At 40.3% G+C, this 16,108-nt stretch overlaps 1 protein-coding gene and 1 pseudogene across 1 annotated transcript; both read left to right on the top strand.

The window, feature by feature from the left end:
* Nucleotides 1–224: 224 nt before the first annotated feature.
* On the top strand, nt 225–11,378 carry LOC138026338 (TNF receptor-associated factor 6-like). Its single transcript, XM_068873648.1, has 7 exons — nt 225–422; nt 770–821; nt 2,816–2,917; nt 3,647–3,811; nt 5,862–5,930; nt 8,043–8,120; nt 9,847–11,378. The coding sequence occupies exons 1-7, from the start codon at nt 244–246 to the stop codon at nt 10,522–10,524; spliced, it is 1,323 nt and encodes a 440-aa protein (XP_068729749.1). The 5' UTR covers nt 225–243; the 3' UTR covers nt 10,525–11,378.
* Nucleotides 11,379–12,612: 1,234 nt separating this feature from the next.
* The window catches only part of LOC138026337 (TNF receptor-associated factor 4-like), a 5,768-nt pseudogene continuing 2,272 nt past the window's right edge, over nt 12,613–16,108 (top strand).

Genomic DNA, 16,108 nt, shown 5'->3' with positions numbered 1-16,108 from the left:
TAGAGCTATTGTTATTTTTATCCCACTGGGAATACAAAATTTGTAAAAAACGCCATCGTGAAAATTGCCTTTTCCGTGTCCAAGTAGACTAGAAGTACACTAATAAAGATTGGGTTCTCACTTGGCAGCCGCTGAATTATTTCGTACGACCCCTTCCGTACATGGGTAGTTACATGGGTACCTTTAGGTAGGACACAAAAATTTTCACGCGGAAACGAGGCAGGACAGATCACGCAATACAACATGGCCGCTGCTAGTGGCGGCGTATCGAGAGCTGTTCCTTCGGGTTACGAATATGACTTTGTATCCGATGTAGACGACGATTACATCTGTCAGATATGTCAATTACCGCTCAAACAAGCTATTCTTACGAGATGTGGTCACAGATTTTGCAAGGAATGTCTTGATGAGTACTTTAGGAGGTAAGCTTCCGTGTAAAGTAAGTGACACAAGTAAGAATCAAGTAATAATAATAAATAGCATGTGATGGTGATGCAAATGTCGCAAGTTCTCATTTCATTCCTGTTTTTCTCATTTATTGAATTTTTTGTTACATGATGAGTAAGCGTTCAGCATACAGAATAGCATTGCAGCTGGTGGAAAGATTCCCAAGTAGACAATCATAGAAGCTGAATTTATAAAACCCCCAGGTTAAATAAATTTTTAAAAAAATATTAAACAAAGTTTTTCAGCTCGGTGAGAGGCACAAGTCCCTCATAATGACGGACATTTTATCTTGATTCCTTTCAATTTTTTCTCTGAAACTCAGGAAACGAGAGCCTGAATGTCCTTGTGACAGAGAAAAGCTTGACAAAAACAAGGTATTTTAGGGTAATGCTTCACTATACAGCCTGAATAATGTATCAGTCAAATCCAAGAACTCCCAACCACCCCTACCCCCCCCCCCCCCCCCCCCCCAGGCTTACCCCCGGGCATTTGATGTTAGGTGATCTCCGTGTGGTGGGGAATTTGATGCAAAACGTAGCCCGCCTGGTCGGGCATTTGACATTGGAGAAAGTGTTGGCCAGCGGTAGCAAGATAAAGGATTATGTATCCTCAGGCAATTGCTGGCGTCATTCCACGTTTCCATGTAGGTAATGTTACTGTTCAGTTTGGAGTGCTGAAAAAGTGACTTGTAAAGCGGTGATTGCCGAAGATTATTGGGAACTTGTGATAAAAGGTTGGTGATTCTTTTCAATAGTTATTTTTTTCATCGTCATAACTGGATGGCATTGCAGAATGCTAGAGCTCGAAAGTGCGTTTGTCAGCTACACCAACTCAAAATGTATTTCTTTTAGGTGTCTAATTAAGTTGCTTGGTTTAATTCCCATTGGGATAATTAGGCCTTTATGTACCACTCCTCGTGAATGTCAGACCACTTGACGCCGACCAGTTTACTCGAGGCAGTTTTTTCCTTACTATTTTGTATTGTTGTTTTAAATAGCGTATGACTTTTTCCTTATATTCCTTGGCTTGTAACCTGTATCCAGTGTGTCCCCGGCTTCCTCCATTATTTGTTTGTTACTTGTCTCTTCTATACTTATAGTAGAAATGTTTTCTATTCGGCTGAGCGAAGCAAAAGAGAATAGAAGGCCCTTTCATCAGAATTTTGTTTGTTTGGTAAAGGTTATCCTTTACCTTTGTGGTTTCAGTGCGGACTTCTTGCTTCTTGTAGATATTGACGTAAAGTTTACAGTTAAAAGTGTGCATCAGTTTGAATATTGATTTGAATGTTTTAATAATAAAATGGGTTTAAACGTCTGAAATATGTTTGATGTTCTGTGAAGTCCCAACCAGTGAGGCATTTCACCGTCAAAAAATGGCTACATAGTGGGGACTTAAACCAAAATTTTTCTAAAAAGTCAAATTCCCGGGGCTTTGCCCAGGATGGGTGGGGGGGGGGATGGGCATTCTTGGATTTGACTCACACATCACACACATTTATTTTGTTCTCAATGCACAAGCAGGCGGAATTCTGTGAATTCTACAATCTGATTGGCTCTGGGAGCGAGCGGAATTTTTCTATCTTGTCCGCCAACCCAGTCTTGGCAGTATTTTCAAGTCCACCAAGTCGGTCACCAACTCGCAACTCGGTTTTTGGCTGTAGGGACCTCCCAGCTGGCAAATAACATATATATACCAGTAAAAATGTATATTTTATTAAGAACCTGTTGGGCTAACATACTGTATTTTGGGACTCTCCAACCAACAAAATTCGTTCTACACCAAAATGTTATCACATGCCAATATTTATTTCATAAAATGGAGTCAACAAACATGTACTGCAGCTTTTAAGTGCAAATTTAGATACTAGACATTCAAGAACACTTACCATCATCAAGGCAATAGCGTTGCATCTTACACTGATCTAATGAAAGAAGTTGTTGTGTAGGGTTGTATTTCATTTGAAAAGTATGCCTAAGATCAACTTTCTTGAATCTCTGTAGCTGAAACTTTTTGTGCAAACACGGAGGATTTATTATTATTTTTTTTTCACTGCATTATTTGCATCACATGCAATGTAAATAATAATACTGTTTCTGGCCCTCTTCTTATTTCATTGTCCAACTAGAAGAGTAAAATTATTTACTTTTGGATATTGTCAAGCACTATTGTAGAGTTGAGATATCATTAACCCATTGACTCCTGAACCACTCCTGTCTGATGTAAGACAGAGTAAAATCTATTAAGTCTCGCTCCCAGGAGTCTGTGGCTTACAATGAACAAATGCTAGTTATGACATAAACAAAACCAGTAGACATGTTTAAGGCTTGTTATATTAATTTTGTATTTACTACAAATCAATGCTGTGTAGGACATTTTCCCCGACAAAGCTACTGAAAGAAGGATTCGGTCATACATTGTCAAATGCCCTTGTGCTGGATGTCAGTGGACTGGGGAACTTTGTGACGTTGAGGTAAATGACATCTACCGGTATTTGGGCAAGGCTTAAAACTTTGGTCGCTTAGTGTGTAGTTAACATAGTTGTAACATGATTTTTGGTCGCTGGGGCACTTTCAGCAAAGATTTAGTTTCAAAGACACCAGCAATGGTTGAGGGCCCACCTACAATGTGTACCGGTAGTTGTTTTCAGGGGTAGGGAGACCCTAAACAGTGCTTTTAAAAGGGTCAACAAATCTTACTACTGCAAAGGAGATTAATTTGCTACAAACCTTTTGAGGAACAGTCGTGGCTCAGTTGGCTAGTGCGCGGCTTTCGGAGCGAGTCAGGTTCCCGGTTTGATCCTCGGTGACTTTAACGTCTGTTTCGACTTTCCTCTGATCCCTGTAGGTATAGCTTTAAAAGTCATAAAACGGAGCACTGACTGAGGGAGGGGGCAGTTTTGTAACTGGAGGAACTACCGATGTTAAATGAAGTGACTTTACCTTTACTATGCTTTTTCAGGTTGGTCTACCATAGAAAATCTTAGCTTTCATCCTCTCACCTTAGTCCCTTTTAATCAACTCCCTCCTGAGAGTGTTTAATACCAGGTGATTTTACTCATCACTTGGGGTGTCGCCGTTTTAGGGGTGAATGGGTTCTGAGATGCTTACCATAATGAAAATTTTTCCCTGTCTTAACATGTGTCCAGCAGACATTTAATCCAATATGAGTTCTCCAAATATTGTGTTTATTGATATTTTAGGCCCATGAAGAGAACTGTCTGCATAAAATTATTGAATGTCCAAGCCATAATTGCGATACCAAACTTGCCAGGGGATCAGTTGACAAACATTTGAGGACTTCTTGTCGTTGGAGAATTGTCCGTTGTCCATACTGCAGCGAAAGCCATCCAAAGTCAGAGGAAAATGTGAATATGACTTCATTGACATTATTTTGTTGTACATAGCTTTTAATTTTGCTGCTATCAATCGGCGTCAAAATTTTTGAGACACTCTTATCCTTTAGAGTCGATTTCAAGCTCGGTGGCGCAAATGGCCCCCTCCCCCGAACCCCCGGGACAATGTTGTGTTTTTCTGTTTTCTACGAGCCTTGTCGACAGCGGTACAACATTGATTAGGGTGGGGGAGGGAGGGGTATCCCGGAAACGTACTTTCTGGACAAGTTTCCTTTGCAAACAACTGTCTCAACTAATTTTGTCGCCAATTGTCTGTTTCAGAAAACTTCCTTTATACGGGTACCTATAGTCCAGTCTGTCCGTCAATATGACCACATGAGTGAAAGACTTTTTACAGGTCTAAAAAATTGCGGATAGTTTATTATTCTCGTTTTCGAGTGTGAAAAATGCGATGTCCTGTGCGAAGCGAAGATTGTGACGTAAGTGCAAAGGACCTGTTCACTTTTGCCTTCTTTAATACGCTATTTGTGAGTAGCATTAAAGCATGGATTTGTTAAAGGGTTATGCCTCTAACTCCAATTGATCAGAAGAAGCCGATTTTGTTGGTCGAAGTGGTGTCGCAGATGAACGCGAAACAGACATGGTGGCTGTTACAGCTGGGGAGCACATTTACTTTCCACGCTCAAATTGCTACGTCAGTGCAAAAAGACTTTCCACCTTGTCGCAGATGCTTTGCAGAGCTGGTTTTGGTAAAAAATGAATGTTTTTGGGTGTAAAGAAACAATATTTTCTCATTTACCACGAGTAACCACGAGTAACCACAAGATTATTATAAAAAGATAATGTAATTATTCTACTTGTTAATTATGGTTACTCGAGGTTGCTCGTGGTTACTCGTGGCCACTCCTCCGCAGAGTTCCTAAAATCAGAGTACAGCACTGTTTGCTGCTCTTTTTTTGTGCCAGGAGTTATAAACTGTCTTTGCTATTTATATTTCCCTCTTTTTTATGGGTCATATCCCTTGTAACAAGTTGAAATAGAATTATGTACGGTGAATTTCAAAAGGGAATGCTAAACGTCACGCAACGTTTCGAAAGTATCACTTTAATTTCAAGGTATGTCAAATCCAAAACACTGCACAAATCGTCTTGAAATTGTCATTATTTAGTACGATGTCCTTTCTCTCAATAATAAGCGTTTGTGGCGTGAAGTTAACTTCGCTGCGCGTTCAACATCCACATTTTGGCTGTTGTAATTGACGTTCTCGGTAGTGATTACTTGCGTTAAAATTTCTCTTATTTTAGAATGCGGTACATCGAAGCCCGTGAGATAGCACTTTCCCTGACAATATCATTCACTTTCCGCCCTTCGCAAATAGATGGCAAGCGTATACATGCCCTTATCTCGTTAGAAATGTTCTGTGTGAAAACCATGTTCGACACTGAAATGTCTGCAATCATACCAGTGACTGCTGCATCACCGTAATAAAGAAAAAGGTGATTTATATATGTTCTGATTCCTATATGACATGACAACACATAAACGCTATTGAAATGTGTATATTTCATATATTAATGCAAAAAAACGCTTATCAGAAGTCGTCATTACACTTCATACAAAGTTATTTCATACAGACAATCGGCGTCAAAATTGTTGAGACACTCTTATCCTTTAGAGTCGATTTCAAGCTCGGCGGTGCAAATGGCCCCCTCCCCCGCACCCCCAGGACAATGTTGTGTTTTTCTGTTTTCTACGAGCCTTGTCGACAGCGGTACAACATTGAGTAGGGTGGGGGAGGGAGGGGTATCCCGGAAACGTACTTTCTGGACAAGTTTCCTTTGCAAACAATGAATGTGTCGTTGCCAGTGTGCTCTGTTGGCAACTGTCTCAACTAATTTTGTCGCCGATTGTATGACTCAGTTGTGAAAAGGATCCATGTAACTCATTGGTGCAGTTTGGTTTTTGTTATTCCAGTGGCTAAGTTTGAAATTTTATCAACGTTGCACTTCAGATATCGGCATTTTTTCATTCTCAACAATGATGTTCTTCCTTGCTTTTTTAGTTACACAATGAGGTCTGTCCCATGTATCCTATAACTTGTGCATGTCACAAAATTATTCCAAGATTGCAGGTCAGTTAATTGGGAAATTATTTTCTTCCCGTCAATTGTGTGATTTTATATGCTAGCACCACTTAGATCTGCAATTAGCAATTGTTCCTAAATTGCCATGGAGATTTTCTGCATTTTGGTTACAATAAGTCTAGTTAAATAGTAAAGAAGTTGGGCTGCCTGAGTTTGGAGAAATCTCCTCTGAGCTCTTTGTGCAAACAGGATTGCTTACAATGCAGTCTTTCTTAAGCTCTACAAAATGGTGACTAGATCGAATCGAGTGTTTTGTATTATGGTATAAACTTGTTTTCTACAAAGTAGCGTTTGAAGCTTGAAAATGGTAGGTCCACTTACAGAAATAAATAATTCAATCAATTAACACTGTTAAAGTGCTACTGTGATCAATTTTTTATCCCTTGAGTTTTTTGGTTTATCACATAGAGTACCATGAAACATTAAAAACGCTGTTTACTGTTTGGAAATATCTGGTTGGCTCCGGAGATATTTAAGTTTGAAAAATGTGTAAAATATGCAAATGAGAGGGCTGATGATGTCATTCACCCAACCCAATAGAACATCAAGAATATAAATAGAGCTATCTCGGTCAATTTGCAACAGAGACCATTGAAACTTGGTGAGCTAATAGTTCTGAAGGCAACACACCTACGACTTTAAAGAAATTGGTTCCCACGGCAACTCACTCTTTTCGAGTCCCCTCCAACCTGATTTCAATATTTTGGTGATCTCAGGCTAGAAATACATTTACCAAGGCCACAAACTTGACCTAACATCTTTATATGCTGGCAGGATCATGCAGATGAGGCACCATTTGCAAATATGAAAACAGAACGCCAAAGGTGGCCTGGAAAGCCTTTAATATCAGGGAGGTCTGGAACCCAGTATGTTGCCATGGTAATAAAAATGGTATGCTCATATTGTGGAACACATCTACTAGAATCTTACTGCAAAGAATCCAGTATTTCTGATACAAATTGGCTGAGATATCTTTCTCCATCATACTTGATCAAAATTTGGTTGGGTTTATGACGTCATCACTTGGCTAATTTGCATATTAAAAAAACTTGAATATCTCCAGAACAAAAAGAGATATTTGAAAATGGTAAACAGCATTCTTCTTCTCGTACAGACTACGTGTTTATGTGCCAAAATGGCTTAGATAGGGAAGATGCAAATTTCGTCATAGTAGCACTTTAAGCAACCCTATTAGAAGAAATTAACCAGTTTGCAATTCAGAGTTGAGTGGAGTTGGCATTAGGCCAGTTGGCAGTATTTTACCTGTAACTCAGGGCATCCAATAGCAAATCAAGCGCTGCTTGTGTTGCGGGAAAAAGCTGAGAGCCAGTGAAGAATTGTTAACTCATTGGTCTTACAATGCACAGAATCATGTTCACATTCTGTTAGAGGTTTAGGAGTTGTAGCAAGTGCTGTCAGTTCGTGTAAGATATTCATGACAGGTGATTGTATTCATGAGGCGGTATCCGGTCAACTCGCCTACGGTCAAACTCGCCTACGCCTGCTGGTGAACTCGTCTGTAGACGTAGGCGAATTTGATCACCATCATAGGCGATTTCGTTATTCCTCATAGTTGTGTAAAATGTGTTGTAAAATTTGTTTGTTCTGCTCCCAGTAGCAGAATGATCGCGATAACCAACACAAATTTAAGAATTACGGTCAGTCACTTCACCAAAGTTCTGTCTTGTGTATTAATAGGATCATTCAATTGACATAAACGGTGAACTGGATGAGTTGATAAAAAAGTTGTGGTGTTGTTTCGGCGGTTGTCGCCATAATAATCAGACCTAATAATGGTAAAGTGTTGTCGTCATGAGAAATAGAGTTCGTGACGTGTTGCTTAAGCGCGACTCAATCTTTTAATTCACACTGACATCGCTTTGCACGGCACTTAGCAAAGAAGGTGAAACATTTTGAACTTCAATAGCATATTGTTTGAAGACCATGAGGCAGTAGCTGCGTATCCCGCAATCCTAGACGTTCTTTCAGCATTTCGTCTTTGACTACCGACAGTCAACTTTTCGTTTCTGGACGTTTTTCTGCACACTGAAACAGTTCTTAGTTCTTTCTTGATATTCTCTACTCTCCTTGTTTCATCAGATGCCAGATCATTTAGAAGCAGAGTGTATCCTAACACAACTTTCCTGTCCTTATCTTGAACTTGGCTGCAACACCAAGGTATGGGTTGTTTATCATTTAGAAAAAATTTTCGGAAGTTCCGGTTGGTTTATAAATGGAACACGACTATTTGGTTTCCGGGAGCAGCGGGTCGTCTGAAAAGGTAGTCCTGTTTTCCCGTTGGAAACTTTCCGATGGAAATGTGTGTACTCGATGTATCCCTGGTTGGGGAGGTGCGGCGCGGCCCCTCACACCCTGACCCTGTTTAAGACAAATATCGCTGATTTTCCTACCCATTTTAAGACAGAATTCCGATTTTTGATACCCTGTTTAAGACATTTAACCCAGTTTAAGACAAAAATTGATAATCGATACCCTGATTAAGACAAAAAATGATAAATTCGATACCCTGTTCAAGACAAAACTCCCGAAAAACATACCCTGGCTGGCCGCACGTCCCCATTAATCCCTTATAAGGGAGTACCCCCCCCCCCCCCGGGTGTGTGTCCCATTTACAAGTGTTGAAAGGTCTTACCACTTGCAGGCTATTCACGGCTATGTTTTTAATTTTGGCGCGTAAAATCAGCATCACCGGGCTGCGAATGGACTTGAGTTAAATGGAACACGTTTTTCACCCGATGAAATTTCCGGAAATTTTTTGTAAATGGTAAACAACTATGGTCATCATTGTGATAAGTTGACTATAAATAATAGTCGGACAAGCACTAAAACGCATGCGCGGACAATTGCCAGCTTTGTTTGTCCCACTTATCATGATCGACGCAACGATGATAGTACGGTTGCTTGGTCGTTACATTGAGCACTCAATGCATTTCCTGGTCTTCTTTTTACCACTACGTTAATGTCCAGAACGCAAGTTATTGTGTGGCTCATTGATGCGCGCATTGCACAGTACCACTAACCACCAGGTGATCTGGTGACGTAATTTGGAGGACAGGGAAGAAAAATTTTAACGCCGTACCCCACAACCGCGCGTGGCCTTAGGTGTTGTTTCCAAACTCCCTGCAGTATTGCCCTCGCCAAAACTCAACAGATCATTACGTGTCTACCACATTTTCCTGTTACTGAATGAACATTCAAGTAGACCCGACAAGATCTAACCTCGCCTCTGCCAGTTGAATTCGAAAATTAAGGCCGCGCGCGGTTGTGGGATACGGCGTTAAAATAGTTCTCCCCAGTCCTCCGAATTAAGTCACCAGATCACCTGGCAGGTCTTAATCTTCTTTTGGTATATGGAACGCAGTAGGTCGGAAAAAAAAACAATTAATTTATGCAATTTTTTTCTCAGATGACTTTATTGGCCGTTTGTATACTAGAGACGCATAATCCGTCCAGACGAATTATGTGTCTCTCATGTTATCCGTCTAGTGTTATGACGGGACGAACTATATGACAAAGAAAGACGGGCGCAAGACGCATGATTCGTGTGGACGAACTATCCAGTTTAGTGCATCTTCCAAGACGTACTAAAGTACCTACTTCGTCCAGACGCATAATGCGTCTTGTGGCCGACTTTATACCAGACGAATTTAACAGACGCAGAAAAAATGTTTGCCAAGTTCGTCCCAGAGGAATTATGCGTGTCTAGTATAAAAACGACCACTCCTAGGCTCGATTACCGCGCTCATTTCCCGAACGAATACCGTACTCGAGAGATTGGCGGAAATCGAGCCTACATGATTTCTTGAACGAAAAGATTTCCCACAGATCGCTTCATTGAGCTCTTTAATTTTTCGTGTACGTTTCTTTCTTTTAATTGCTCAAGGTTGAAAGACGAGATATGCAAGGGCATCTCCGTGATCAGACTTCATCACATCTGAGTTTAGCATGCAAAAAACTCGTCGATCTTCACAAGGAATTTGATGACCAAAAAAGAAAGTTCACGAAACAAATTGATGATCTGAAGAAAGATAACGAGAGCCTTGTTCTCAAGCTCGCAGCACAAGAGAAGGAATTATTAGTAAAAGCAAACGTCGTATCCCCGACATTTGTATGGAAAATTAGCCCATTCAGTGAAATGCTACGACAAGCTAAACTTGGAAGAAACAATAAAATCGACAGCTCGCCATTCTATACTGCAGCGTATGGATACAAACTCAAACTCTCTGTGAATCCTAACGGAGATGGATCAGGGAAGAACACGCATTTATCTGTGTTTGTTATTGTTATGAAGGGTGAATACGACGGATTGTTACCCTGGCCCTTCAACCAAAAAGTCACATTTAATCTTATTGACCAGCAAGATCGCTTAGATCAACGCGAGAACATTGTAATGCACTTCAGAGCTAACACTAAACTCGAGAATTTCGCTAGGCCGGAATCGGATGAGAATCCTGGGCGTGGCTATGCTAGATTCATATCACATGAGAAGCTCAAGACAAGACGCTTTATTGTAGATGATACTCTGTTTATTCAAGTTGACGTGGAGCCATTATCATTATAAATCCAAAACGTAGGACTTGAAAAACGAACTTGTTTTTCAAAATTTAAAATCGGCCTTTACCATAGAAAATCGCGAGCTCATCAAGATGGAAACAATGTCCAACTGACTGCTGATTGATTTAAGGACGTTGTCTACTATTGTTATTGCGCATACGTTCTCGAGATACTCGGATTTCCTATGGGCGGTGCTTATTTTTACAGGGATGTTTTTCGCAGTTCAAAATATGCGGAGAAAGGAGAACTTAACAAGTGCTCTTGGTATCCAAAAAGAAAATTGGGGATAACCATGCAATTTTCAGAGATAATTCAGCTTTAATTTGGCAAAGAACGCCATAAATTGCTTTGTATTTTGAAGCTTTTACAAATATTGTTGATTAATTATTTTCGAAATAACAACACTTGTTAAGATCTGCTTTTCCCGCATATTCAGTAAACCGCGCAAGAATACCTTTGAACCAGTAGGCACCGTCCTTAAATCGAAGTATTGATGATTTCAATCTTTTGTCACCGTGTACCGTTTAAGGGTTAAGAGGCAGTTTTTCTAAGAGCGGTCCACCGCATTTCGGGGTCGAAAAAAAGTTTGCCCTCAAACTTTGCTTATTTAACTATCTTGGGTCATAAATAAATGGAACGACTTAAGTATTTTTAGAGCCAACGACAGTCAGAGCTGCTAAAGGCCCAAATTTAAGAGTGCCCAGAGTAGAAAATTGCTGAACTTCACGAGATCGCTACTTGAAAAAACATACGTACAAAGCGTTTGAATACGCAAAGTTTAAATGATGATTGCTACGTTAATTTTAGTTCAATTTTGGCATGCTGTCGAATCTGTCATAATACAACGACGAAAAAAAAGCCCACCCGCTTCCTTGTCTAAAGTCTTTCGCATCCTCCCCAATCCCCCCTCCCCAACATAGTTGACCTAAGGGCTAGTCGTTTACTCGTTAGCCGAGCTTTCAAAGAGGAGGAGCTGAATATCTTGAGTTAGCTAGAATTTTGGCGGAAGCTCGAGCAATTCTGTCGCTTGGTGGTTACGACAACGAATTTCTGAGTGAAGTTGACGACGAATTGCATTGTGCAATTTGTCAGTTACCGCTGAAAGATCCAATGCTGAACAAATGTGGCCTCAGACTTTGCCAACAATGACTTCACGGGCTCATTGAAAGGTAAGCATTTCTTTCCTTGTTTGAAACTCAAGTTGATGTAACTGATTCTGAAAAACCTTAAGCCATCGATAGTGTCTTGTAGCTTAATTAAAATATTTCACATAAAACACTGGCAAAAGCCAGTGAAAAGCTCTAACAACTCTACGGCGCGTGTTCTCCCGCTGCTGATCAAGTGTCAAGTAAAGGATGTCTGTGGACGGGCCAATTGAGAGCGAAACAGGTGATGTCATTGTGTTCGTTTTGAAAGTTCCATTTCCCCCAGACTGAAACGAACAAACAACTCCGAAAGACTCCAACAGATTCGCTTTTTTGCTGCGAATCACTCTAGCCGTGATATTTCCTGTTTTAACAGTTTGCCTCGGTCAACGTGTTTTGTGTTGAGTTTCGGTCCCCGTCAATTTTTTTCCAGGAAACTTTCGGTTCCTTCGTTGAGCTGTACGGATGACAACTCGGCAAACACACCCTGAAGCACCAACCATGCAATTATTAATTAGTCAGAAAAACCTCATAATTTGCTTGATTTATGGAATTGCATGCATTGAATCCCTTTCTAAGCCGTGACTTTTTTTCCTTTCCTTTTAACAGGAGCGCTCCGATTGGCTGGTTTTCGGTCGGGATTTTTACGGTAGTAACCGTTACCATGGAAATGGTCCGAAATGGGAAGTTCAAGTTGAGCGAAACACAAAAGGTTTTTAAAAAGCAGAGTTTTATTTTTTTCATCACAACATTCACTAAGCGGAGAAGTGTCCAATCGCTCAAAGAAACAATGCCATATATTAAACAACTTACTAACCTCACTTGCTCGGGACCGTACTGGGGAATATTGCGGACCGAGTGCTGTCATGTCCCTCGGGATTACCTCCTGCCTCGGGCCAATATTCCCCACTGCGGCCTTCGCGCACAATTAGTAAGAGGTTAGTATTTTTCCATTTTTCCTGTTTTTATCCTTATTGTACCACATTACATAAATACACAAATATTGTTTCATACTGCACGAAATATACCTATTTAAGAAGTGGCGTCTCAGTGCAGGAGTAAAGAAAGGCAATTCCTTTTTTTTTTATGACAAAAAAAGACGGCACTTTCGGTAAACCGTCACGATACTCGTCAGGTGACCACCTGCTCTTCAACCTACGATTCCAGTGTTAATCCTACTCAGCCATCAAGAAAGACGATTTGCTTCTTGTCTTCTTTTACACTACTGGAAATTATTTTGTAGTATTTTTCGGATCACGGAGTTACCGTTGTTTTCAATTGTCCAAGCCTCTCCTCCGTGAGCGAACCGCAACGTGACTGAATTAATCGACTACCCTTTCGTGAGACTTTCTGTGATCTTTTCGAAAATGGCAGAAGTTGAACGGGGTACTTCACCTTCTGGTTATCAATACGACTTTGTATCAGCCGTTTTTGACGAATATCACTGCCTCATTTGTCACTTACCTTTGCGAGAGCCTGTCCTGACGAGATGTGGTCATAGATATTGTAAAAAGTGCTTGAACGAAGCTATAAAAAGGTAAAGGGCATCACATACGAGTAACTGTTTTGTACACGGTTCTTATTTTAATGGAATATAGTTAGACATAGAGATCTTCAGCGTCCGTAAAAACTCTGAACGGATTGGCGGTGAGTTATTCGGATTAAATATTAGCAACTAAAAACCAAAGGATATTTTAGTGGAAAGGCCATCTGTTTCTTAATTTTTTTTTGCCTCACATATTTTATGATGGTGTTAGCGACGCGACATTAAAAATATGGATACCTACCCAACCTTTAAAAATTAATAACACTTTTTTTCCGATGAAAACAATTTGATGGAAAATAAATTTTAAGTTGAAGTTTAGAGAACCTCTTACATGACCATTCGATAGATTTTTCGTTCTTTTTGCACTCCGTGTATTCAGCCAACGTTAAGGACGAATTTCTTTGGTTTTGGGTGATTTATTAAGTAGATGCATGTTTTTTAATCTAAAATTTTCTTTTTTTGCTAATATCAGACGACAGGTGCCTGAATGTCCACTGGACAGAGTGACTTTGGATCCGGAGAAGGTAATTTATTTTTCCTTTTGCAAAGGAAAATACAAAGCAACTTACTTTAACCACACGTAGAGACTCCACTTATCAGAATGATGTCTTCCTGTATTCTCACCTCATCCTAGACATTTCTAATAAATAAACTAGCAGGAATGGCGACATGTGCTTTTATTTTGAAGAAAACCAATCTATGACATGTCACGCATAGAAACAAAGTCACGCAATGCATATATTGCATCGATCTTGTATGTTTCTATCAGGATATATTTCCAGACAAAGCGACGGAAAGAAACATTCTGTCTTGTCACGTGAGGTGTCCAAGTGAAGGTTGCGAGTGGACTGGGGAGACAAGAAACGTGGAGGTAACAATTGGACTTTTGTCCAAGCTACCAGAAAACTGATATTTGCTGAACAATATTTTCAGTGCCTTCTTTTCTAAATTATACTTAGCAATCCTATATAGTTGATGAAATCGCAAACACATTCGCCTATAGCGAAGATATCGATGACATCACCTCTTGATATTAACCCATTCACCCTAAACCGGCCATACTTAGTATTTTACTCTGTCTAACGCCAGACGATTTTTCTGGTCAATAGGGAACCCCCAGGAGTCAATAGGTCAATCACTCACTGAAAAACTGTGCCATTAATGTGCCAACCAGAGCCTTATTGGATGCCGAAAGAAAGGGTTCTTTTGTTCGGTGGTTGGCAAATTTGAATATCAAAAGAAATTTGACGTTGACCAATGTTTGTAAACAGATCTATAGGGAGGGACAGAAATTGATGTAACGAAACTTAAAAATTGAAAATTGAACTTCGTTATCTCATGTAATTAGTCTTTTTTTTTTTCAAAAATAAGATGCAAACAGCGGTGACAAACATTATAAACAAACGCATTGTTTGAAATTATTTACTTAACGTTTCGTATGCTTCGACACATGTCGAAGTCTGTCTTATTTTTAATTTACGACGTATTCATTTTTTATCCTATTTCTATTTGTATATTTATGTATACATGAAGTTAGTGAAGGAACCAAGGACGGGCAACTTCTGTATGACATTCTCATTGGAAGAAAAACTTTTTTATGCCCTGAGCGCGATTTAAACCCCGGGGTGGGGGGGGGGGGGGGGGTGCTCCCTTATAAGGGCTTAATGGGGACGTGCGGACAGCCAGGGTATGTTTTTCGGGATTTTTGTCTTGAACATGGTATCGAATTTATCATTTTTTGTCTTAATCAGGGTATCGATTTATCAATTTTTGTCTTAAACTGGGTTAAATGTCTTAAACAGGGTATCAAAAATCGGAATTCTGTCTTGAAATGGGTAGGAAAATCAGCGATATTTGTCTTAAACAGGGTCAGGGTATGAGGGGCCGCCCCGTACCTCCCCACCCAGGGATATATCGAGTACTCCCCCCCCCCCCCCGGGATTTGAACCCACGTACCCATTACCGGTCGGGTGTGATCACCACTCAGTACACTATCAGAGCAACCATGGCTAATTTAGATAGTGAATGGGAATTTAGGTGGTCATTCCAGGCCATTGTTTTTCTCCAACTTGTATATAAATTGTCTTCTTCTCTCTCGTCCGCCTGTGAATCGTCGTTCCTGTCGATCCAGTGCTATCTAGTTGGAGAAAATTAATGGCATGGGATGACCACGTAAATTCCCATTCACTATCTAAATTAGCCGTGGTTGCTCTGATAGTGCAGTGGTGATCACACCCGACCGGTAAGCAGTTTTTCTTCCAATGAAAGGAAGGGGGGCAAAATTGATTATGAAAGAAATAGACTTGATCAAATTTCTGTTATCCAGTTCCATTTACAGAGCTGTGACCGTAAGATTATCCATTGTTCCAATCCCCACTGCAAAATGACGGTGGAACGAAGGCTTATGGAAGATCATGCGACCAGCACCTGTCAATGGCGACCAGTAAATTGTGTGAACTGTGATGAGCAATACGCTAAATGTAATGAACATGTAGGTACCAATTGACTTGAATACAACTGTACGCTCCTTAAATGAAGTCGCACTAAAGGACTTGCATGTACCGCTTGCTGTTGTCCATGGCCGCCTTTGCCCGGTTGGCAGCACACGCATGAGACAATGACCAGACGACGGGATTGGTGTCAGAGTGTGTCTTCTTGCTTTTTTTCTCAAATATATTAAAGCCAACAGACAGAACAAACTAGTCACATTGTCCGGGGCTTTGTTCTGGTCACATGAATTTAAGTCGAGTTCTGATTGCTCGTTGTATCTTTAAATGTCAAATATTGGAATAACCAAAGAAATGAGTCCAACTTTTATTTACCAGAAGCGTACCGCATCAATGCTATTTTTTGTTAATGATATATTAATCTTAGGAACACTCTCTGGAATGTCGCAGGCG

The sequence above is a fragment of the Montipora capricornis genome, chromosome 12, assembly GCF_036669925.1.
Source record: "Montipora capricornis isolate CH-2021 chromosome 12, ASM3666992v2, whole genome shotgun sequence".
NCBI lineage: Eukaryota > Metazoa > Cnidaria > Anthozoa > Scleractinia > Acroporidae > Montipora > Montipora capricornis.
This window is presented reverse-complemented; position numbering and strand designations above follow the sequence as displayed.